General features: G+C 40.6%; 1 protein-coding gene across 1 annotated transcript in view; it reads right to left on the bottom strand.

Annotated features, from left to right (window-relative positions):
• Positions 1–21,372, bottom strand: part of LOC138205411 (protocadherin-16-like) — a 79,206-nt gene extending 57,834 nt beyond the window's left edge. The window contains exons 1-2 of the mRNA XM_069161418.1: positions 21,015–21,372; positions 13,452–15,272 (exon numbers count right to left, since the gene is read on the bottom strand). Coding sequence (XP_069017519.1) covers positions 13,452–15,251 — 1,800 coding nt within the window. The 5' untranslated portion in view covers positions 15,252–15,272; positions 21,015–21,372. The remainder of the gene's footprint in view (positions 1–13,451; positions 15,273–21,014) is intronic.
• Between the last annotated feature and the right edge of the window lie 4,047 nt (positions 21,373–25,419).

Genomic DNA, 25,419 nt, shown 5'->3' with positions numbered 1-25,419 from the left:
TTCAATAATGTTTATAACAAATCAGTAGAGTTTTTAAGAAGTGTCTAAATGGTAGAGCTGCTCCTACAGATGAGAGGAAGCTCTCATGAGGGTAACAATAGACCAAAGTAGTTCAAATAGTTTAGTTACAAGTTGCAACACCAACGCCATAGTACTTTTTTTCCCTTAAAATGTACCAATTCCCATAATCATGTCGTGACCTAGATGAGATCACTCTTCATTGGCCAAAGCCAATTATTTGAGTTGTTTTTTTTCTAATTGTAGTGTACCCCTTTTCCAGCGTGTGTACAGTTTTTGTTTTTTTATTGATGCTGCTTTTCAATTTGCCTTTTTGGTTATAAGTGCATCTCAACATCGACAGATGTGACACTGTATTCAGACTGTTAAATTGGCCTCTCTAACATAATCTAATTTCCTTGAATAAGCTCCAATTTTTAAGTACTTGTCTGGTCATAAGATTAGTTTGTTAATTATATTTTATGTATTCAATTCAATCACAAGCATACACAGAAGAATTAGGTCAATTAAGTCATAGATTCCTCTCAGATCCCACTGCTTTCTCTGTAAGAATCTGCTGTGATTGGAGCATTGTCTCCTTCATGTCCAAGCCAAAATCTTTTCAGCTTGTTTGGCTTCATCTTGTGATGCACACTTCTCCTGTTGCACAAACCTGGACCTGCCTGGGACTAAAATTTCCAAGAAATTTCCAAGAAATTTTAGATACATCTCAGAGCGATAATTTAGGTGCTTTGAGTACTAGACCAGAAAATACATGTTCCTAATAACTTTTACTTTACCGTCATGTAGAGAGTTCCTGTCACTACCAGAGCTCCCCAACGACATCAGGACAGCGGAAACTCTGTACATCTTCCACCGCAAACTAAAAACACACCTCTTCCGACTTTACCTTGAATAGGTAGCACTCTAGTAGCGCTTAAAATGGCACTTACTTTTAGCACTTTGTAGTTTGGCTTTCTTGAAGAAATTGTATTTTCTTGATTCTTGCTGTTCTGGGTTTTGTACCCTCATAGTTGAAATGCACTTATTGTAAGTCGCTTTGGACAAAAGCGTCAGCTAAATGAAATGTAATGTAATAGCGAAACCCAACAACATTTAACAAGCAAAAAAAATACTGTTCGTCAGAAAGGCACACTTCTCTGTTATGAAACCACATGTCTTGAATTAGACTGACATGTGAGAAGTATTATAACCTTTTAAAAATGTTACCAAAATTGATATTTCAGACAAACACATCCTGTTTCCTCAGATGCTCGCCAGTCCAATTGAAGCTCTCCTTTAGGGTTTATATTGTTGTCCACTGTGCCCATATAAGCTTTGTCCAGTCTGAGATAAGAGATTTGTGTTTGTTTCTTCACATGGCTAACATGTGAGAGATAAAGGCTGAATGTTAGCAACGGTCTAGCAGCTTCTGGCAACAGGGGGGGATGTAGGTGTGGGATAAGTCTGTTTCTGAAGGGAAGTGTTTTTTAGACCGATAGCTCTTCCCTCCCAAGAAGAAAGCGAGGGACAAATTGAATCTAATCATGCTGGCACTTCATTAAGGTAGCCCCAATCTATTATCAGAGCCCAGGAGAGTTGGGAAGAACCAGGTTAAGGGAAGCCCCCGTAGTGAGACAAAAAGCAGGGAAAAAAGACGTCTGACTATACGGGATTTAGGAGAGAGGAGGCCTTGTGAACTCTCCCTCATGTGTGTCTGTCATGACAGATTCAGAGGCCCAGCCACTGACTAAATGTGAGGGTGGGGGTTGAGGAGGGCCAACATGTTGAATAAATGTATTCAGACCTCTGCTACCCCCATGATTTCCCCTCCAAATGAAAATCTCAGTTGATATACAATATAGATTCATCTGATAGCTCAGTTTATACTATGTGTTTATATACACCAGGATAAATGTACCTTCCTTAGCCAAGGGATCATGATGTTTCTATCTCCAAACAAACATCCTCAGACCTTGCTACATGTTCCCTGGACCTCTAGGATGTTGATAATGTCGTGTGATAGCTGAGACAGCAAGACAGTCCAAAAAGAAACAGTGATGAACTCTGGGGGGGAAAAAAAGGACAGCTTAACTATAAACATGCCACTACCTTGAAAAAACAAAAAGTGAAGAATTGTGTTTGCACAAGCTGCGGAGTGGCTGAGCTTTCTAAGTTACACAAGTTCACATCTCACATTTCATTTAGAGACTATCCTAGTGCATAATTACGCCACTGAAATACATACAACCAAAGAACAGACACTTTGGGATGATGATTTGCCAATGAATTCAATGGGCTTCTCTTTACTCTCCCTCATTTCCCAATATCCCCATGGTAACAAACCACCTCTTGAGCGTCATATACACGCCACTTTTGCACGCGCTCCGTATGAGGTAAATTGCCTCTTTTTCCCCTCTCAGCATCTGCTTTCTTTGTCATTCATCCTCCCTCTGCGATCCCCATTTTAGTCAATCATTTTCCATTTTCCTCGCTAAGTCTTCTTTTCTGCTCAATCTTTCATTCAGCATCTTCATGACTTTCTTTTTTCATAGTTTTGACCAATTTAGGACTCTAAAATCTCTATCTTTATACATTATGGATTAGATCACTAAAGAAATGTCTAAAGAGACGGGCTTAAATGGACAGTTTCGAAATGTCAGTCAAAAATATTGAGTTATTTTAATGCTTTACATCACAGAGTAATAATAACAAACCCAATTTTTAATGAGTCGGAGTTAAAAAAAAAAAAAAAAAAAGAGTCTTTCTTAGAAAAAATTCTGGTGCCTCTCCTGCACAAATAACTTTCTGCAGAGTGTGTCAGAGCTTGGCCCAGTCCCACAACTGCAGTGGTGCCCTTCCCCCGGCTCTTTAGCAAAAACATTCACTATGCTTCTATGTGTATGTGTGTCAGTGTGATGAATAAAGAGCGGAAGCAGGGCACAGGGTGACTTCACACTTAAACAGCCTGTTTACAAGTCATTTACAGAACTGCGGAGGGGGGGGGGGGGAGGGGGGCTTGGAGGAGTTCCACCAAATAAAGCCCTCGTAAAACGAGGCTGCAGAAAAGCACTACTGGCTCTACTATCTGAAATAAGGTTACTTCAAAACTAAATGTTGCCTCTTAGGTAGAAAACATCACGAGGAAGAGATTTCCATGCATGATGACTCAATGGTAGAAAAAGAGAATGAAAAATGCATTCATGCATTAGATACCACTAAGCCTATCAGACTGTAAAATTAGCATGCTTGAGGTAAAAAAAAAAAAATAATGCAAGGGAAGTCCCATAAATAAAAAATAGTGCAGCAATAGTGATGACAGGAATGGTGACAGGGGAAGGGCGCTGACTGAAACCAGATAAGATTTAAAGCTAGAAAATACACCTAATCATTTTCTCAATTTTCCGTTGCACAGTCATAATATACTCAGTGCATGATTCCTCACTAAAATATCAATGTCAAAGCATTGTGACAGAGCATATAACTTCTGAACTTAACCATAAACGCTCAAATTACGCACGGTATAAAGGAAATTATTTGTCAATGCAGAGTTACATTGTTGGAAGTCAGATTTTCTTTCAGATATTTTAGTTTCTCTCAGGTACACTGATTGAGGCCATTTCCAATGCAGCAGAATTAATCACTGTAAATATTACAGGATGCTCACACTACATTACATTTTAGGAATGCAACACCATCATAAAGTGCATTAAAAACCCTGCACGTACTGCAGCAGCTTTTACATTAAACATGAGGAGAATGAGGGTATTACCTACACTGCAGCACTATATTTTATCACACATTCCATTTACTTTGGAGACCACACATCGACTGGATACAGCCCAGGAAGATTTTTCAGATGTTATCTTTAAACATCACTCAATGGCTTTCCTTGGTTTGAAAACAGTATTTATTTTTAATCAAAGCTTTTGGTATAATAGCAGCAGTGAAACTGCCTGTGTCCTGTGTTTGGTGTTGGCTGATCTGTCAGGAGACTATGATCATCACAACCTCACACCAGCAGGCTCCCAACTCAAAGTGTGACAGCTGTGCCAGCCTGATGAACTGGGTAAATGTGACTAGAGTAATTAATTCTTCCTCCCACAACAACAAACTACACTTTAACAAAACCGGCTCAGTGACCTTCAGGTGGAGACCGGGGTAGCACTGGAAAGCTATCATTCGGACACAAGAAGGAAATAAACTACGCAGTGTAAGGCAGCTCTTTAGATGAGTTAGTGTTATTCAAGCATGCCGTGACTTCACATCCAAAGGGCAAATTCCTACATGAGTCATCGTATCTATTGTCTGGGATAATCAAAGCTTGCAAGGATGTAAGTTGTGACGCTTTAGTTCAATCCGGGCATCAAACAAAGATCATTCACATCTACACACCACAGCGTCTCATTTTCAGTGAGATAACATGCGGGTAGCACTGTTCGCCACATAAAAGTATGTTTGTATTCAAGCCACTCTACAACTGTTGAGCAAAAATTAAACCTCTGAAAGCGCTTGTGTTGTTTCAGAGCTGCACTTTGTGATCTCAATCACCTCCGGATTAACGACAGTAAGACGAAGGAGATGGTGATTGATTTCCGCAGGAAGGCAACACCAACTACACCTGTGAACATCCAGGGATTGGACATTGACATTGTGGACACTTATAAATTCCTGGGTGTTCACCTCTACAATAAACTGGACCGGTCGGACAACACGAATCTCCTCTTCAAGAAGGGCCAGAGTCGACTCCATCTGCTGAGAAGACTGAGGTCCTTCGGAGTCTGCAGGACTCTGCTGAAGACGTTCTACGACACTGTGGTGGCGTCGGACATCTTCTATGCAGCGGTCTGCTGGGGCTGTGCAGGCACAGAGAGGGACAGGAGGAGACTAAACAGGCTGGTCAAAAGGGCCAGCGCTGTCCTGGACAGTCCTCTGGACTCCATAGAGCCAAGCTGACATCGATCATGGACAACATCTCTCATGAGACTGTAGGAGCTTTAAGCAGCTCCTTCAGTGGCAGACTGCTGCACCCTCAGTGCAGGAAAGAGCGCTACCGCAGGTCGTTGGTTCCGACGGCTGTCAGACTGTTCAACACCACCATAAAATAACGTTGCACTGTTTATTTGATTTGATTTCATAGCACCTGACACTTTCCATTCATCCCAAGCTGTATTTCTGTGTGTGTGTGAGAGTATTTATTTATTCATTGCTCTTATTTATCAAATTTTTTTTTTTTTGCTAAAATAATTATTTTTATCCATCTTATTTTATGTTTACGTATTTGTAAACTTTTTGTGTTTCTGTGCTGCGACGACTACATTTCACCACCGTGGGATTAATAAAGTCTAAGTCTAAGAAAGCAGGTGGTTAAAAAGGTCACTTGGTTGTAAAGAAGGTAAAGTGGATCTGTTACAGTATATGTTGAAGGAGGAGATAATACAATGTCTTGTAGAACATGACAAAAATGTCATACTAGGATTTTTGGCTCTGTTGCAACAGGGATCAGATGAAAGATGTATAATTTTCAGGGATGCACGATAAAGACACAGCCAGGTTTGAATGGATACCGCTTCCCAAACCAGATGTCTGGATGCCTTCAGCCTTGGCAATGATGCATTGACTTGTTGAAATCCTCCACAACTCATTTCTCCATTATGCCGGCTTCTCCAATAACCGGCTCCTTGTCTGCATTGATTTGAGTCTGTAGTTTACTTCGCAGAGGCCGCTGTAGACAACACACACTTTTTCTGACCACTTGTCCATGAAGTATTTTTTTCGTTCATCCTCTGAGGGTGATCAGCTTCACCTGAAAGCCTGACGGAGAATCTCTGTGCAGTGTGCTTAGGGCCAATCATATTTTAAAAACAAAAATGTAAGGTCATTATTTTTCACTTCACACTTCAACTCAGAGTGGTTCTGACCTGATTGGATCTGATTGGCTTCATGTGACGCCTTAAATTTATGCTGGAATAGATGGGTGGTGCACAGCAGTGACTGCAGCATTTTAGTTTAAGTGCAGACAGCCAAACTCATATCTACTCCATATTCCTTGCTCCCGAGTCTGCTATGTTGATGATCAGGATTCAACAAGATGCTTTTGTGAAGCAGAGAGGAACCGAGGGCCTCGAAAAGAGAATATTTCTTCCACCCTAAAGCTTTGTCTGCACCATGACGTGCACACATACTCCATCCCTTGGCTTTATGTTCGCCTGCTCTGATACCACATCACACATCTGTCGTCCTGCCTACCATCTCTATCTAATTACAGCAGAGAGTCCCTCTACTCCCAAAGTGCCGTGCGGGCTCCTCACAGCACCAGGCCATACACAACAATCTAAACAAAGTTTTTAGCCTTTCAACACGCTGGCTAAAAGAAGCAGCACACAACTCTCAACATAAATTCTGCAGCACCAGCCCAGATTAGCCTTATTGATGAGGTACACAACCCTGTGGTAATTAGTTTTGCTGCTCAATCTTTAAATCACCCCCATGCACTCAGAGGAAATCAGCACTGAGCCAAGCAGTTGTCACCTTATTACAAGTAACCTACTGGGTCGATGCTTTACCATATAATAGAAAAGGCATAACAGATGTCCTTCCTTCTAACACTACAGGCATTTCTGGTGGATGTAGTGAAGGCTTCGAGATATACAAACGACAGTGCGAGGATGGACCACCATGGAGTGTCAGTTCACACAGATTGGGAGTCTGGTTAAAGCAGGCCTGGGTGCCTTTCTGTCTGAAGCCAAGATGGGCAACGCTGGCAAACCACAACGTAAAAGTGGAGTATCTCTACTCACAAAGCTCCTTCTCTGTGATTGTTGTCACTCTCTCCAAACGTGCTGTCGTACAGGGCTTGAAAAAGAAAAAAACTACTCAGAAGTGGGCCAACAGTAACAGAAAATGTTTGCTGTTGAAACATTGTCCGTTCCGTTCTATTCGTTAATCATTTCAGCACCATCACAACTGAAATGTATTTCTAAATGTCAATACAGATAAATATTATTACCAATATACTACTTTGGGGAATATAAATCTAGAATGTTTTTTTTATAAATAAATAAGTACAACTTATGAAAAAAAGAACAAAACTTCTCAAACGTCAAATAAAACACGCAGCTGTATAAGAACTTTGGTTTAAGAAAAAAAACAGGCAAAAGTTGCCAAAATTATAATTTAATTCTAAAATCTGTCATGTCAAAGAAGAATCAAAAAAGATGGTACAAAGTGCCAGTTCACAATTTATATCTATTTATCACATGAGCAGCTATTCAACAATCCCTTATTTGAGCCATCTTCTCAGACCTGCTTGTAAAACCACAACTGATCTAATTGAGAGCAGACACACGCCCTGTAACTGAACGCACCGCTCCGCCCATGAGTTTGTTGGGCTCGGTAACATTCTTCACAATCGTTTTTTAAACTGGCAGTCAATGCAGTAGAGAGGCTGGAGCAAAAGAGGGGGCTGAGGTTGCTGGCAGGCGAAAGCAACGCATTCTTTGTAACAGTCAAGTTCTGGATATGGAGACATTTGCTCTGTGGTTGAGATATTTTAGGGCTGTGTATATATATATGCATGCTTTTCTAGGAAGAGGTACTTTTTTCATGAATGTAAAATTCAACACGCTGGCAACTGCTATCGACAATTACAATACCAGCCTGTCATCATCACACCAAAATTGATTTGTTGCCGTTTGTTTGGAATCCATCGTCTCCTGGTTACTGATTTTTGTTACCTGGCAAGCCGTCACTTAGCGTCTGCTTTCCAGTCTGGTGGCTTCTGATGGACAGCAGGGGACGGCATGGATGATTTAGCACAGATTTGCTTTGGAACAGAATTAATATTACGAGCAGATGATGCTTCCTGATGCCCAGCTTGTTTAGCAGTGCCAACTGCCTTGCACATGTGCAGCAGGACCAATGCCTGTGAGAACAGGAGGCCTGGCAGCCGTCATCACAGTCAGCGTCGAAGTCTACGCCCCTCCCCATCCGTTTGTCTCAAAGGAAAACGAAAAGTGAGTAATTGTCTCTATTTACAAAGGTCAAACAAAAGTGCTCCTCTCGTCCCCGAACGCAACACTGTGACAACATGACTACGAAGACGCACACCTGCAGTCTGACTTCACCATGTCAGCAATTTACTCTCCTTGTAGATAAGCCTGGGCCTGATCTGACTGAGACCCGCAAGGCAATGTGTTTGTGTCACTACAGGGAGGCCTGAGCATCCCCAGGCAGGCAGATGTGCTGCTCTCACCTGCTCTGATCCACATGTCATCACTCCACAGGGAAACAGGGGGAAGTGAAGAGGTGTAATTGGATCACAAAGGGGACCACAGCAGTGTGGGAAAAGGAAGCGGGAAAAGATAAGAAGTCTGCTCAGGCAGAAAGTGTGAAGAGAGACAAACACAGACAATGACAGAGGAAGAGTAATATCCCAACTCGGACTCAGAGGAGAGATGTGAAAATAAGGATCAACAGCTGGATCCATATGCTGAGTTGGAGCTTTGTCACAGCTGCCAGAGGCCGAGCGTCCCTCCGGACACTCTCAACTGTTTTCTTTCTTTCTCTCTGTACACTCACACACTCTTTAAAAGAAACTTGGCCGCAGTGCTCAGAGGTCTGCCTCACCTGCAGCAGACAGTCTGGGTGACAGACTGCATTAATGAAATTTCGTGTCCCACAAGAGGAATATATAAATCCATCTTCCTTCCTTGCCAGATGTGGGCAGGAAACCCCTCCAGAGGGCTTTTATCCCTAACAACTTTGGCTTTATGGCCATGTGGCTGCATCATTGCTCTGAAGTTTTGCTTTAACACTCAGTGCTCGCATCATGGACAACAGCCAACACCCACATTTTGAGTGCATGTTTTTTAAAATATCACTGGCTGGTGCACCTGTCAGAATTTTAGTTGCAGCCCTCCCACAGTACAACACATAAGTTTCACTTTTAGTCCGTAAAAGCTGCAGTGTTCCTTCCATTTAGTTTCACAGCTTTGGTTTTATACAAATGAACAGTATTTCCTCCTAGCGTCTGTATTCAGCCATATAACATTACATTTTTCATCACAACTTTTTCCTCTTCCCATGCTGTTGGAAAGAAAGAGGCAGTGGATTCGCTGATGGACATCTAAGCATAATAATATGCGCTCAGCTGTCTCAAGCACAGCAACTTTGACCTGAACACCCACACTCCAGCCAGATGTACATCAGTGTTTATGTACGCTTCACTGCCCCAGCTAGGCCCAGGAGTAAGTGTTCAAGGAAGTATTACATTCACAAACACATTAAGTAGCACATCCAGTTTCCTGCAATTTTACCATTCCCTGAAAATACTGTTATACCGCAGAGCCACAGTGAAGCTTGGTAGTTAGTAGGAGGAAAAAGAAACAGAACAGAGACCATAAGCAGAGTCAACTTGCCTCGAGCTAAGCCAGTCTCATTGGGGAGACAGGCCAGTATGGTATTAAAACAGACAAGTGAACATTTCATTTGACACAAACCATCCCCAGAAAAATGTCTGGTGAGAATTGATTACATGGTTTGTGTACCAAAATATCAGTCTAAAACTGGCAATTCCCCTCATCTTCATAGTTGGTCGCACTTATTTTCAAAAAGATGAACTCTCATTTGAATACTCCAGAAAATCTTTACTTGGGGATCTAGAAATATATGTAGCCTGAGTGATTGAGCCGTCTGATGTCCCTGTCAGTAAAAAAAACCTCATTGCACTTTACATGGCTGTTATGCAGAACTTTAGTTTTGGTTCAAATCAAAATGAGTAATTTTTATGCACTACGTTGAAAAGTCCTGGGAAAATGTGATAGTGATTTAAAAGTATCAGCTAAAACACTGAAAGCTACATAATGTAAATGTTCAATTATAAAAATATAGGAGATTATCGTTTTAAAAATAAAAGCGATGACAACAAACACATTTTTGCTACAAGCTAAATCCCACTTATAGTTAACTTGATGTATTTACTGTCAGTAAATATTTAAAAAAAAAAAAAAAAAAAAAAAAAATTTAGATATGAAGTATAATGAGTCTATTCTAAAGGGAACAGACAAAAGAATAAAGACAGATTGTGAAAAACGTGTAATTCAACAATGAAGCCTTTCCACAGAGAAAACTAGAACAAAAGCAACTTCAATTAAACAGTGAAACCTTAGTCCTGACCACACTGCAGATTTAGGACTCCGTGTCTTGGGGTACTGAACACTGCATTATTAGCACATGCCTACCAGTTAACTGTAGGTGGCCAGTATAAAAAAAAAAACTGTGGGAACTGCAAGGGACTAGTGTGAAAGAAACACATTATTTCAATCATTCATATTTTCTCTCCAGGGCAATTATAAGTGCTCTTTTTCCCCCACGTGGATTGGTAGCTTTTATGTTGGCAGGAACAGAGAAGTGATTTAGAGTGCCACTTCACTGAGGTACCTCTTTCAACTAGGCTGCCTTAAAAGAATTCAGTGTGAAATAATGAATATATTTTACCGTTGCTGAAAGTCAAATTGCTGAAAAAAATACTTTGTACGCATACTAATCTACACAAAAAATATGCAGGTTTATATCATTGCTGTATAAAAAAATATTATAGCCAAAGTAGAAAAATCCTGCACAATATCACAAATACTTTTTCAAAAGGAGATTATGTTTCGTGAAAAGGCTGCCAAAACATCATCAGGACAGGAACCACTTTGGGCTGCAAAGGAACATAGAAATACAAAAGTTTAAGTAACAAGTTCAAGAAAGGAAGATGGCAAACATTTTTGCTCCTTCAATCGCAGCAATCACTGCTCGTCTCATGTTGCAAAGGGGGTTGTAGGGATGACAAGTGGTCCATTCTGTCATGGACGTGGGGGAGGTGGGTTTAAAAATTAGATCTGGCCTATCCTCACACCTCGCTAATGAGAAATGAAGTGAGATCAGATAAGAATTTGGAAATGGCCAGACCAACAGACAGACAAGGAAGCCCCCCTACGCATGTCACCTCCGCCACTCATGCAAGCGCCTGTCAGGGTTCATTTCCCCCTCAGCTGCCTGGAGACCCCCTCTCGCCTTTCTGCTGGAGCCAGAAGAATCCCCCAGAACAGACAGAGGCACAATTATGTTCAGAGGCCCTCCAAATTCACCAAAAAACACAATAATATGAGGTGTAAATTATTCCCCAGTGCAAGATTCTGACATAACCAACAGAAAAGCGTCATTACTTCATAAGTAAAATAACACATAGGGAATGAATGGCTAGCTCTCAAAGCCAAGACAAGCATGCTTTATTTGACTGAATTTGGACACTCATTATCCTTAACAACACCTTGTATTATTCCTCTTCTCCATGTCAGAATCAAAAGCCCCTGCTTAACAGCCCTAATTAAGTAACTGTGAAATAATTAAATTTTTCATCTATTTACTTCTTTTTTTTGAAAATGCACAATGGCATGACACAGTGTAAAAGATCCTCCTGGGAGAACACACACTTGCAATTCAAAGTGTAAAACAGATGCAAAATCAAGAAGGAGAACATAATTTGCATCAAAAATAAAAGGATAAAATATATGCATGCAAAGACTATGGCAAGAAATTATGGTGTTGTGGTTCCTAATGGCCTCAGATTTGAGGTGCAACAGTTATATTTGACCTCCACACCATCCAGAGTTTGTAAAATTGGACACAGTTGGAAAACTAATAACAGAGGATGGAATTAATGCCTCATGAAACACATTCCACAGCGCAGCTCATAGTTTTACAAATTTTGTTTTTCATGTCATGTTTGATTTTCACTCCCAAGAATGACCTATTTTCTTTGCAGCAGATCTTACATATTGAATTACAAGACTGATTGCTGTTAATAGGCTTAAGTCCTTATTTTTAGTTATCTTTTCCCCCACACATCTAATTATGAAATCATCCATAAACCAATTGATGTCTAACAGAAAGTGACAAAATATCACAGGCTCAGCACCATGGAGCCAGACTACATTATAATAATAAGTGTTGCGCTGGTGACCAGCATAGAAAAAAAAAAAGAAAAAAAGCAGCTTCAAACCTCTGAATTATCAATCAAAATCTTTTTGGACAGCATTGTGTACAGAAAAATGGGGGACAGTGAGAATTTCAACTACAGAGAAAAAAGGCAACCACTAGATGTCTTGCTGTGATGTTTGGATGTAGAGCTGGCACCCTAAGTAAGAGCAGTCTGTTCTCACATGGTCGGCCAAAACACGTCTGCACCAACCACGCGGGCCCAAAGGAGGCCAGAGAGCAATGGCTTTGAAGAGCTACTTCAAACTTGCACCCGATAAGCCAACTGATCAAGCATTTCATCCACGAACTGTCTGAGAGCAGGTAGTAAGGTAGGCAATACAGATGAAAGAAAAAAAACTCAAAAATCTCTTGAAAGTAAACATATTCCACATATTTTCATAAAACATGAACTCCAACCCGTATTGGAAACAGTGATCGCAGAGCTTTACACTTCTCCAAAACATACATTTTTTAAATCATTCTTTGGTTCACTTTCCAAATTCTTCAATCAGTTACAGTACATTCTCTTTTCTAAGCCCTCATAGCTTCTATTTCTACATTCAAGCCAAGTGTCCCAGAAAGGTCTGCGTCTCCCTTCACCCCTCCATGTCCCACAGCCAAACCGTGGGCCAAGATCTCATCTGCTGGGCCCTCCATCTGGACTGCACTCTACATCCAACTCCTTGATCCATGGTATACTACTGCAGACACTTGCAAAATAGATTTTATATGAACTTTTATACTTGTAAAAAGAAACACAAGCTTTGCTGATGTGTAAAACTTCTTGAATGGCTTTAACACCTGATACGCTTCTTTTTCTTTTTGTAATTGCTGTCTTTTAAATAAGATGGCCAAGAACAACTTGACAAAGCAATATTTTTAAAGAAACAAAACCGCAGCGACATGGGGTGCTGTAATTTGTCTGAACTTTAATTCATCTTGTCACCTATGGACATTTTTTTCTCACGCTCAATAAGCCTAATTAAGGTGCCTTTTCAGAGTGAAGTGACACTATTTCTTTAGATAAAGCCCTAAATTTGTCTCTGCCTGTGAATATGTGAAAACCCCTTTGTGCCTTTGCTGACAGAGGACTTTACACAGCCTCTGTTACCCTGGAAACCTTTTGAGAGGTGAAGAGAACAGCCAAAGAGGAGGTCATCTTGGCTGAAAGTTGCAGGTAAATCCTCACTTACACCGTCCAATTTAAACGGCTTTACGATTCAAAAAGATAAGTCTTCATAGCGGAATGACAGAATTCAACAAACTCTCCTATTTGTCTAAAAAAAAAAGTTCAATTCATTATGCTCTCCACAACTATCCCCAAGTTGAGGACGGACTCTTTCATGGACTCAGTGTTTTAGTGTGGGTGATTTAACAATCAATTCACAAACTATTCAATGAAATAAAACTCAAAGAAAATGTCCTACCTCAAGAATGCAGGTCCCCGGAGCCATGTTCTCCTTAATGGACACATTGTAGAAGTTTCTCTCAAAAACAGGCTCGTTGTCATTTATATCCTGAAGTACGATGTTTACCACTGCAGTGGAGGAAAGGGGCGGCTTCCCTCCATCGGTGGCCACCACCGTTACACTGGGACTAGGGTTCTTTTCATAATCCAGCTGGGAGAGAGTGGTGATGATGCCCGTAACGGAGTCTATACTGAACCAGCTATAGTAAGCACTTTGGTCTTGCAGGATGCTGTAGCTAACGTCCCCATTGGGCCCCTGGTCTTTATCCCGAGCCGTTACCTGTAACACAAAGCTGCCTGGAAAGACCACTTCAGGGATGACTTGTCTGTACACTGGCTGGTCAAACAGAGGAGGGTTGTCGTTGATGTCGGTCACTTGGATGATGAAAGAGGACTCGGCCCTGAGAGGAGGTGTGCCCGAGTCTGTCGCCATCACCCTCAGCTCGTAGGTGTCTCTCTCCTCCCGGTCCAGAATCTGATCCACACAGATGAGATAAATGATGCTATCCTTCGTGGTCAGGGCAAACTTTCCATCACCTCCCTCTAGGGACACGTTGACATTGGCATACTCGCCATAGTCTGGGTCAGTGACTGAGATGCGGGCTACATACTGGCCGGGCTGTGCCCCTTCTGAGATTCTGGGAGATCCATCCTCACTGAGAAAGATGATGGTCATCGTGGGCTGGTTGTCGTTGTAGTCTCTGACGTGGATAGTGGCGAAGGAATTGGTCACTTCAGGATGGGTCGCGTTGTCTTGCGCCTGGACCACCAGCTCGTGGACTCTTCTCATCTCAAAGTCCAACGGCTTGTTGAGCGTGATGACGCCGGTGCGCGAGTCTATGACAAAGTAGCGGTCCGGGTCACTTTGTCTCCTATTGATTTCATAAAGCACCATTCCGTTGTCTCCCTCATCTGCATCTGTGGCAAAAACCTGCAGGATGTTGCTTCCTGGTTGGAGGTTTTCTGATATTATAGCATGGTAGCGGCTCTGGTTGAAAACAGGAGCATTGTCGTTGATATCTTGTACAGTGACATCTAATGTCATCTGATCGGTCCTTTTGGGGGAACCACCATCGAAAGCCTCCAAAGACAGAGTATAAGTAGATCTTTTCTCTCTGTCTAGAATGGCATTGACCACCAAGTCAAGATAGAGGACCTCATTGCTTCCCCTCCTGGTCTCCAAGGTGAATGCCTGGCCAACATTTCCATCCTTGATTAGGTAACCCTGTGTTGTGAGATGGCCTTTATCACTGTCAACAGCTGGCTCAAGAGGAAACCTGGTGCCGATAGCTGTCTGCTCAGGGATTTTAAACGTGGCCCTTTTTCTGGGGAACTTTGGGGCGTGGTCATTTATATCATTCACCTTGATAGTCACCTCCACTGTCACACCTGTCATGGTTACTGCAATGAAGTTGTATCTATCCCTCAATTCTCTGTCCAGAACCTTGGCGGTCTTAATAATGCCCGTGCTTTCATCTATGTCCAAATCGCTGCCCACTCCTGTGCCCTCATGGTCTGAAATAAAGTACAAAGATGCTGTGATGCCAGGGGGAAGTCCTGCACTGATGTCGCCTACAATTGTGCCTGCTGGTTGTTCCTCATCGAGCTGTAGCTCAAGGGTCCCCAGGACGACGGGTGAGTGGACCGTTACAAGCTCCAAGACCACATACACCATTAGCACTATCCTTTTGCTCCACCAACCCTCACGGTGCAAAGGATCCATTATAGACTTCCCAAAGCCCTTGGCAGCTGTCTTCATTTTGGCCCTTTCTCTTTAAACCTGGAGATGAAAAAAAAAAAGGAAAAGCTGAGCAATATCAAAATCTCACAACAGCAGAAACTAAGAAAAGGTGTATTATTTTTAGAGCAAGTTAATGCAAGAAAAACAGGTATGTGCCTTAAACACTTTCCCATATGTTTTATTGGTACTGTTCCCGACCACACCACATGCAACAGGCCCAGCACAAAACATTTTCCTACACTTCTTAGTTCACCTAATAAGTCAACACCTTGTTCCTCCGACATACCAGAATGTGCTCCTTTGCTAAAGAAACATCAAAACCACAGGCCACAGCATACCACCTTAGACAGGGAGTCTTTGATTGTCGCTATTCAGCTCTAATTAAAAAAGGTGCGAGAATCTCATTTGCCAGGCTACCCAGTGTTCACCATAGCAGCACACTCTCTAGTAAGTCTGGGAGTTGAAGTCCTGGATTTAATATTTACCACCACATTTAACTCTCATGGAGTGAGCAGCTTTAAAACACTCCTCCAAGAACTGTTTAATTAATTTAACACTCCCAAAACCAACAGATCTATCCATCTTTTCAGAATTAACAGTTTGAATATTGAATCAAGGGGAAAAAAATTATTCAAATATTGACATTTAAAAGTAGCGAGGATATTCGAATTCTTTGCGTAAACAATAGGCACACTCTGGCAATGGATCCTCACCACGGCAGATAATGTGTAATTGAGACTGAAAGACACTGTGGAGCAATGTGGAAATTGTTCAACAAGTCTGTCATCATCTGCAGAATGATCCAAAACCACCAAGTGTCTGGCACACAAAAATTTATTGTGTCAGTTTTATTAAATAAAGGGTACAGCTTCAAATTGCTTGTGGTTCTGTCTGAATTTGTGTAATTCAAAACTATTTTGACTTGTTTGCAAAGTAAATTTTGCCTTAATTTTAGGGAAATATTAGGGAACATTACAGTGTTTTGAATTTTGAGGAATTTAGTTTCTTGTGAAAGCACTTAAAGGCTCCCCCCAGTGGTTTAAATGATTCCTGCAAGGAAACATCCACAGGACATCTGTGTATCTGTGGTGAGAGTGTGCAGTGTGCAGATCCTCTGTGTGTGTGTGTGTGTGTGTGTGTGTGTGTGTGTGTGTGCGCGCGCGCACTAAATGTCTCCCATGTCTCCCTGAACGCAGTGTGGCGATCTGTCTTAGCCACGGCGGTACCACTGTGTTTGAGTGACACAGTAGTACAGCAGAATTGAAGGGCTCCATGCAGTCTACCTCTTTCCCTTTTTCTGGCTCTGCAGCATTGTAATTGAGGTCTGCTGGAAGTTGGCCATAAGCACACAAGATTCCAGTGCTTATTTCAGTCTGCCATGATTTGGAGCCCACAACACTGAAGATGCTAACTTTAACGTCATAAATCGCTTTGAATTCAACTTAAGTGTGAGTGGTAAGACACCTTTGAGCACTCCTTGTTTTGAAATAGGACAAAAGGATCAGTGTTGTTAACATGTTTTCCCTCATGCATTACCAGTTCAAGTTTATTTAACAGGTCAATACTAGAACTGAGCGCTGGATCAAATGTGTGGCATTCTAATTCATAATGCTTTCACAGAGACCATAATAATTGCAAATGAATGGACCATTCTGTGTAAGTCAAGCACTACAAATTCACCATTACATTCCTTACTTTGGTTTTTTTTTGTGAGCTCTGTTCTTGGCAAAAAAAAACATAAGCACATCCATGACAGGCTGAGAATCTTGACAGCACTTTAAAGTCTCAGCATTGATTTACTTTACTGCAACACTGGGGATGAACTTCTACAAAGCACAAAGGATAGCTTTTCAAGGCCAGAATCTTGGACCAAATGCCACAACTGAAATAATGCACTTTCTGGTTGAGCTACAGCGGAGGGCCTCTGCAGAGCGGCGGAGCCTAATGGATATAGCAGACACAGTTGGGTAGCCTAATTGCACAATACCAGGTTAAGTAGGACATATGGTTTGAAAAGACTCCATGAAGTTAAAGAGAAATTTCTACACTTTAAAGCTAAGACGTTCACCAGATATAACTAACACTGTCGCCCACCCACACAGGCCTCCATCACTGAGAGTTTCATGTCTGAAAGTTAGTAGCCAGTTCGCAGGCAGGACATATTTGTGCATAGGGCTTCAAGGAAATCAATCCAGCAAGAAAAAAAAAACAGTTCAGAAAAGCTGATGATGGTTGAAAGCTGTTGCATTTAGTCAGCCAATCCCTTTGTGGTTTGGATTCAAATGCTTTCCTTGCATCATTGTCCCACTTAATAGTCTGTCTATACTGGTTGTTAAACACTGTTAATGAGTTTTGTTAAGATGATGTAACTTCAAGAGGGTTAACCCCCATGTACTTTCAACAATGACACCAAGATATTTAATTTGTACGTCGCTAGAGCTTCATTGAGGTTATTTTTTGGTTAAAACTTACATATGTGTGTGACACATCATATATACACCTCACTGTTAGCAGTTACTACAGGACTGACCCAGTTTCTTTTGAATCCTTTCAACTAAGTCAACCGACCAAATCCAAGGTTTGTAGGATTTACATGCAGAATTAAACCTCTGTTTGAATACTGTGCATATCATTCGGAGTACTTTGCTCACATGACTGGAATCGGCACCAAAATCCCTGGCAGCAGTGAACAGTGGGAACATCAGGGCGGTGCTTTTTCCTCTCCACTCTTGTCGAGATCGTGTTTGGCAAAATGTGTAAGACATTAACTTAATAGCTGAAAATACATTTGCTTATTCCTATTTGGCTTTTCAGTTTTCTGTGAACTATTATATTATTTTTCTTTCTCGTGATGCTATCAAGACTGGCAGGCCTTTGGTTTGGCAAATCTTTAAACAGGCAATATATCTAAACAAACACTGCTGCCTCTCCATGATTCATTACCTACATTAAAGAAGACTGCCAACGGTAAAATTTTTACCAATGCGAGCAAAAGATACTGTTAAACAAGAGAATAAAAACAGTGGATTTGCCATAGATCATACAGCCAAGTCATATTACTTCATCTGAGATTACATAGTTTGAGAATAGCCCTGAAACTGAATAATCGTCAAATACTTGTCTTTGGCTAATATCTCAAACCACATGGCACAATATTTGAGATTGAATCCCTTAAAAGTCAATCAGGCACTTTCCTGATCTGACTAAAGTTTCTGATCTAGGAAGACTCAGCCTAAATGCTGGCTAAAATCTATCTCAATTCATCAAAAGCATAAAGACATGACCCCAAAATACAGTACTTCAGCTGCACTACTTTAATTAACACAACCAAACCATTTCAACCACCAACAGGCCAAGCGGGACTACTATAGTGACAGACTACGTAAAATGAGCTTCTAATTCCATGTCATGATTCCAGTTAACTCAAAGAAAACTTTTGTGGTTTGGAGAACATGCCAGCCTGCTTGAGGCTCAATGGAGCCATAATGGAAACCACAGACAGAACTGCAGATTGACTGGACATGAGGATGACAGGCTTAGCACAAAGAAAAGTGAAATGCTCTGAATGTTTGCCAGACTAAGCGCCGCATTTCTGTGCCCTGCATTAGTCTTTGAAACTTCAGTCCCCGGGCATGTAAAAAGGGCCAGGAAAAGCCATCACGGGCCTCAGATACGTGTGCACTTCACGGCCATAACAAACATCGGATTGGGAAAGCACACTGGCTATACTTTTTCACGGTGAGGGTTCTGAGGGTCCGTGACAAGAGAGATCATCTCTTTCCCACAGCAAGAGCAGCATGGGTTGGTTCAGCTGTTTGTGTAAGATGTTCCAGATAAAAAAAACATACACCTAATGTCTTTGAAGATGACACCGTCTGACATTGCACGGGCAGTACTAGCGATTGCATCATTAAAAACACATGTGCATCGGGTTACAGTAGCAGGGGTGCAAAGAGTAACAACAGCACCACAACTAAGGTAAAAGTTCAGCTCGTGTGAACAGTCACACGTTCTCATGTCTGAAGAGAATGGGTCTAATCGGGATTTTTAAAAAATCCCAAAAAGTTTCCTGCTTTCAGCATAAATGTAGATGATTTATTATAAATGACAGAGTCTGCTGACAAATGATTAAATGAACTCCAGAGGTGACAGTCTTCTGGCACAACAGCCTCAAAAGCCCATGGTTGATATACACTTGGCTTACTTCATTGATGACGACACTGCAAGGACATGACTGAAACCACATCCAGGCAATTTTCAGAAATGCTAGCAACAAGAAACTTGGTGGGTGGTGCTGGTGTGGCCATAGTGGGAGAAACATATCTTGTGTTTGTCATTCTTTTTTTAGGAGTCTTGAACACTAGCTTCATCAACAGCATATGCACAGTACAAAGACAAGACCAGTGAAATGATTACTTCATGCACTGCGCCATGGGTTCATGACATAATCCTTGGATTGTTGCAAAAGCTGCGGAGGTCCAAGTTTTGGTTTTATCCATCAGTGCTGCTTTTTTGTTTGTTTTCCCTGTGAGTTATAGACATGAACTCAACTCATTGTTTAAAAAAAAAAAAAATGGCACACATTAGATTCATGTTTCACACTGGAGGAGCTGCAATAGAAAAACTGATGGAAATTGTCACCAAAAAAAGTTGAGGTTTCCCCAAAAACTAATCCGGTACAGAAATGAATGCATGGGTGAATGGATGCAAGGAATACAATAGACATTTTCCTCAGCTTTAGTGGTTGGCTACACTGTCAGGGTCCAGTGAATACCTCAATACTACTAAGTTTTAAGTATTCTAGACTGGCAGCAACAAATTAAATCAAAAGCAGGAGTTTTTCGTCTTCCCCAAATGATGATTGGTGGTGAGAAATAAAAAAAATAAAAAACTGAAGAAAGGAGGAGCCACAGTCGTTGTTTTGCCTGAAGCTGAAAAAAAATGCTGCAGAGTTACGCAGCTGCACCATGTCAACCATCACTCTCACAGCTAAAGTGCGCGCTGATGGAACCCAGTGGAGATTTAATTAATTTATTAATTGAGGGAAAGAAACACCCATTCGCGGTCAATGAACACAAGTCTGCCATCACAATAACGGCGCCGACCTGTGGGTAATCATTTGGTATGTGTTCAAGTGGAGTTAAGAGGGAGGCAAGGCGCAGCGGCTGCAGCAGAACTCGGAGGACAACACAATAACTCCGTAGGTTGACCAATTTGAGAGGAATGTCTCCGTCTCAGGGGGGCTTTAATAAGGTGCGACAAAACAGCCAGTTCAATTTTGTTTTTTTTGGCTGCTCTTCAAAGTGTGCGCGCAAAGCGAGACTTCTCTGTGTAGTAACCAGTCATGTTTAAGGCAAAAACACAACATTTCACGCTGTATATCTTTTGCAATAACGGCAAACACCAACTCAAACATTGCTTATTTAATTGCAGTTGTTTTTTTGTTTGTTTGTTTGTTTGTTTGTTTGTTTTTATGATGATATTTTCCATTTCTATAAGTTTGCATCGGGTTTTAAAACGATTTTGAACTTTTAAAAGGTAAAGAGGTAAGGTTGCATGAATGTAGTGGAAGTGAACCGCCACAGAAGGTTGGGCACGACTGAGTTAAACATCGATCTGCAAAAAAAGTGGCCAACGTCTGAGTTTTACACCACTGAAAGCCTCTACTGCAGCCATGATCGCCGAGTTTAAATTGTAAAGTAAAAAGACGTGTGACTGCACTGATGGACAACTTCAACACATCAGTTTGTGGATATTGGCTGTGCTGTGAAGGATACTTACATTCATCTGTTCCTCTCCGGTGTTTTTGAGACAAGTCGAGTTTCAAGTTATCCAAATTCCTCTCAGTATTCCCCTTTGAAGACGAAGCACAAAGTTAAAGTTACATCCATCTCAGGAAAATCTTGAATTCTTCGCCAGTGACTGGAGATTTCGCCCCGTTGCACACAATTCGTTTCTTTGCTGAACTCCAAATCAGTTCTGAACGATTTCTTGTCAGACGAAAAGATCACAAGTAAAAATGCAAAGTTGTGTCTTGCAAAACTTTCCAGTCCTCTTCTAGTGGACGTTATGAAGTTGTCGGCATCCACCGCCTGTCTGTCTCTCTGTCTTTCTGTCTCTCTGTCTGGTCGCAGACTCACTGCTGCCGCACGCTAACTGAAACCAAACGATGTGGGGGCCGAGCAGTGGATGTCCGCTTCCAAAATCTAATTTATTGAACACGTGACAGAGTGCAACCTCCTGCTCCTCTGCTCTACTGCTGCTGCTGCTGCTGTGATTACCACAAGGAACCACACCGGCCGTGGAGAGGCAGGCCAGGTTATGCTGAGCTTTGGTGCCACCATCCTATGCAAAAGGGAACTGTAAATCAGCTATATAACTTTCAGTGCTCTGCGTGGCTTATCATAGTGTTACTTTAAATGTTTGAGTAGTCTGAAAAATGTGATAAAGTATAATTGGCCAGAAATGTTTTGCCATAATATGCATTTATATGGACACACACTAAAGGCACCACGTGTGATTTAAAACTAAATAGAATGGATCTCTGAAATGTTGAGTGCCACAATTATATCTGTATACATTTTATGCTTTTGAAATAGTGTCCTCCTGGATGATTTGGAATATTTTCAGGGGGATCAAAAAGAAAAATCAGCACTTGAGTTTCACAGGCTTTTGTGAGCTTTAGTTTCTCACCCACAACAACACAATCGTCTCTCATCACCCCTAGTTGCCGGATTTGGCTCTGTGCTACTTCTTTCTGTTCCCTAATAATTTGCGTAAAACTTCCCGGACACACAAAAGCATGAATAACTGTTATCATGTTCAATTGCTTATACTTTCAGGCTCTTCGGTGCTATAATGAGGCTCAGTTTCTACCTAAAACAACAAAATCTCAACAAAAACCACAGCAACATAAGGCGGCCTAGCTATCATACAAAGAGCATTTTTCTTCAGATGTTTTAAGTCAAGAACCTCCTACAGATATTTTTCATCTAAATCCAGAAAAGAGACCATGCCTGGAACTTTTCGTCATATCTTGTGACTATTGGAAGGAGCAAAGCCTACATCTCCAATCAACTCCCAAGAGAACTTCCACTTTTATCTCTTGTCATGTTGCAGATATAACTCTGCTTCACTTTCTTATCAATCACAGAAAGCTCTGAAATGTATTAAACCCTTGTCACTTTGCATTTAGAGCCTATAAACAAGAGAACAACAGAGGGGCCCAGCTGTGCTGACATAAATAGGATGAATAGCAACAAAGTGTATTGATCTTTGTAAGCATGAATAAAGAAACATTTTAAAACTGACTTACATTTGGTGAAACAAAATAAAGTCATATGATTTATAATAAAATCATATTAGCCAAATACAGTGACCATACACAAGTCAGTATAAATAGTACATAGTTATATTATTTTGTTTGCACTAGAAAATAAATAAAAATCATGATAAAAGTTTTCTTAATGTCATCCCTATTACAGTTTTTACAATTACAATATTTGTATGGACTAACCTTCTTCCCTCCGGGTGAGCTAATTATGTTTCCCCACTCTCACTCTGTGTACGACTCTATTACCAAGTGGAATGAGTTCCAGCGGCGCCAGCTTCTCATTATGACTGTGACAGCAGAGCAAGGGAGGGAAACTCACACCAATCAACATGCTCAGAAAACCCTGTAGCTATATATCCAGGGACAATAATCTGTATTATCTGCACTACCTGTTGCTATTTCAATGCCAGACAGACAGCAGAAATTAAAGTGACATTTCACTTTGTTCTTTATGCATAATATGCAATTTAGCCAGCAAAGGATGAAAATAATTAAAAAACAGAGTTGAATAGTATGTTGCAACCAAAATATTTTTTGCACATTGCATGAAATGAAGTAAGAAGACAAATATGACGCTAAGAAAGGTATCTATTAAATGTCCGTGTAGCAGTATACATAGATATATAGCAGATCTGGAAAGAAATCAAAGGACATTGTTTATGTTTTTTTAATTTATTTTCTTAGATAACCTGTGGGGCTTTTTCATATTGTTGACTAAACTTATGACTGAGACGATATCTGTGCAGTTTGTCACCATGTGTTTTATTAAACATGGTGAAATTTCTTGCCTTATCAGGATGCACTTTTATTGTAAATATCCTTTCCATGGTAAAGTTTTGGTGGTCTGTTGACAAGGCAATGGATTGTCAAATATCCTGTCACCATCACTAATCAGACAAAATGCCTGCTGGACAAAACTGACAACTCTGACTTTGATAAATTATCAAAGATGAAAAAAATTTCTGAAGCCAAAAGTGAAACATGTCAAACAGATGCATCTGTTTATGGTTTTACAAACAACAAGCAGATATGGATTCAGGTATATACTGTGGATAAACAGCAAGCAAACATCAGGGGAGCATCTATTCCTCATGGCATTATTAGTGAAAAGTAAAACTTTGCTCTCAAGTTCCTGTTTGGCTGTCCACATCTTTAAAACTTAATCTGCATTAATTTTACCCGCGGTAACTTCACACTTTCACTGCATTTTTGATGTCCTTTTTCCATGCATGAGATTGCCCAATATATAATGCACTTTGAGTGAATTTAGAGTGTCTTGACTCCTCCTGTGAGTCATCGAAGACCATGAATAGAAAAACAAGGTGCTGTAATGATGGATAAGTCTGCAATTCTACTTTGAGGTTTGGTGCTGTCCACATCACAGGGTTGTGGTCTTGGTAATTTTTCTGTGATGCCTATTTTAGTGACATTTGACCATGGATTAGAGGGGAAACCACATAGCTTGGTTCCTTTAGCCTCACTGAAAGTCCATAGAAGAAATAATAAACAGATCAAGTTTAATAAAAATTAAAGGTAAGACACTCTGTCAAAGGAATTGATGTCAAATAGAACAAAATTTCATCCAAGCTGATACACAGAAAGTAATAAAATGAGATTAAGTATGAATTTGATGAATGCTTTCTGAAAAACATTATGAAGCTCTGCCCTACAGTCGCTGAAGTCAATAATTATTGAGCTGCCACAAGCAATGTCAATGCAGTGGGAAGCTGAATAAAACTCAACTGTACGTCTAACCAACAATTCTTTGTGTTATAAAGAAATACTTTTGGTTTTCTTGACACCTTTTTTTTTTTAATTTCTTTTCCATTTTTCTTTCGTGCAGCAGGTGACCTGAAGATCCTCCATGTCTGGGGTGAGTTTGTTACACTCACAAAGTTTTTATTGTTCAAAGTAATGGCCACACATCAAACAGATGTCTTTTGAAGATTTATTTAGTTTCTCTCTCACATTTTCACGAGGAGACACCATGAAAACCACAAAAAAAAAATCAAAAGTAAAGGTTCTCCAACTCCCCTTTATGTTTTGTGTCTCTCTTTAGATTGTGCCGTAACATCTTCACCATTGTTATTCAATGTCTATTCCAAGTCTTTGTTCATGTATTCCCTGTCTTGTTTGTGAATATTTTTGTGACAGTAAAGTTTTTAAAAACAGCAGCAGAACAGAACCGTGACAAAATTAAATTAAATACCTGAAAGTGCACCTCAATGTCCATGTAAATCAACAAACATTATCCACAGTTATAAAGCAACCGCAGCAGTTAACTTGTGCACTTCCAGGATCACATGTAGAATCAGGTTCGCTTTGGGTCGTCTGTCTTGACTCCACTTCCATGTTGAGTTCTGACCCACAGTACCACAGTCATGCCTTTCAGTAAACTTTGGTCATGTGACCTGTTACATTTCACATTAAAATGAACTTTATTTTATGGAGGCATATTTTAGACTTTCTTTTTTAAAACCAATGTTACACTTTTTAAAATATTTTATTTACAATACATTTTAAATAATTGTGAATTTATGATTTGTCTCTGTTACAGTTGGCAAGTCTACTTTTGTGAACAGGAAAGCCTTTAAATGTTTGCTTTTTGCAGCATGTGTTAATACAAATCTGAGTTTTATCAAGCCTTAAAAAATAAAGTTGCGGAAACGGGGCATGATCTCTGGTGATTCATAACATACGTTGGAAATAACAAAATAGAGAGAAAACTAAAGGTAATTCAAATTTGGCACCACTTTTTAAAAATTCTGTCCTTCTGCATCCATAATTTAAATTACTTTGCACAATACATAAAACCATTAAACAGATTTTAGCAGCACATACATTGTAACCGAA

This window comes from Embiotoca jacksoni, unplaced genomic scaffold (genome assembly GCF_022577435.1).
Source record: "Embiotoca jacksoni isolate LCO1_2020_lvr unplaced genomic scaffold, fEmbJac1.0.p SCAF_28, whole genome shotgun sequence".
NCBI classification, from domain to species: Eukaryota; Metazoa; Chordata; class Actinopteri; family Embiotocidae; genus Embiotoca; species Embiotoca jacksoni.
The sequence above is the reverse complement of the archived record's forward strand: the minus strand, read 5'-3'. Positions and strand labels throughout refer to the sequence as shown.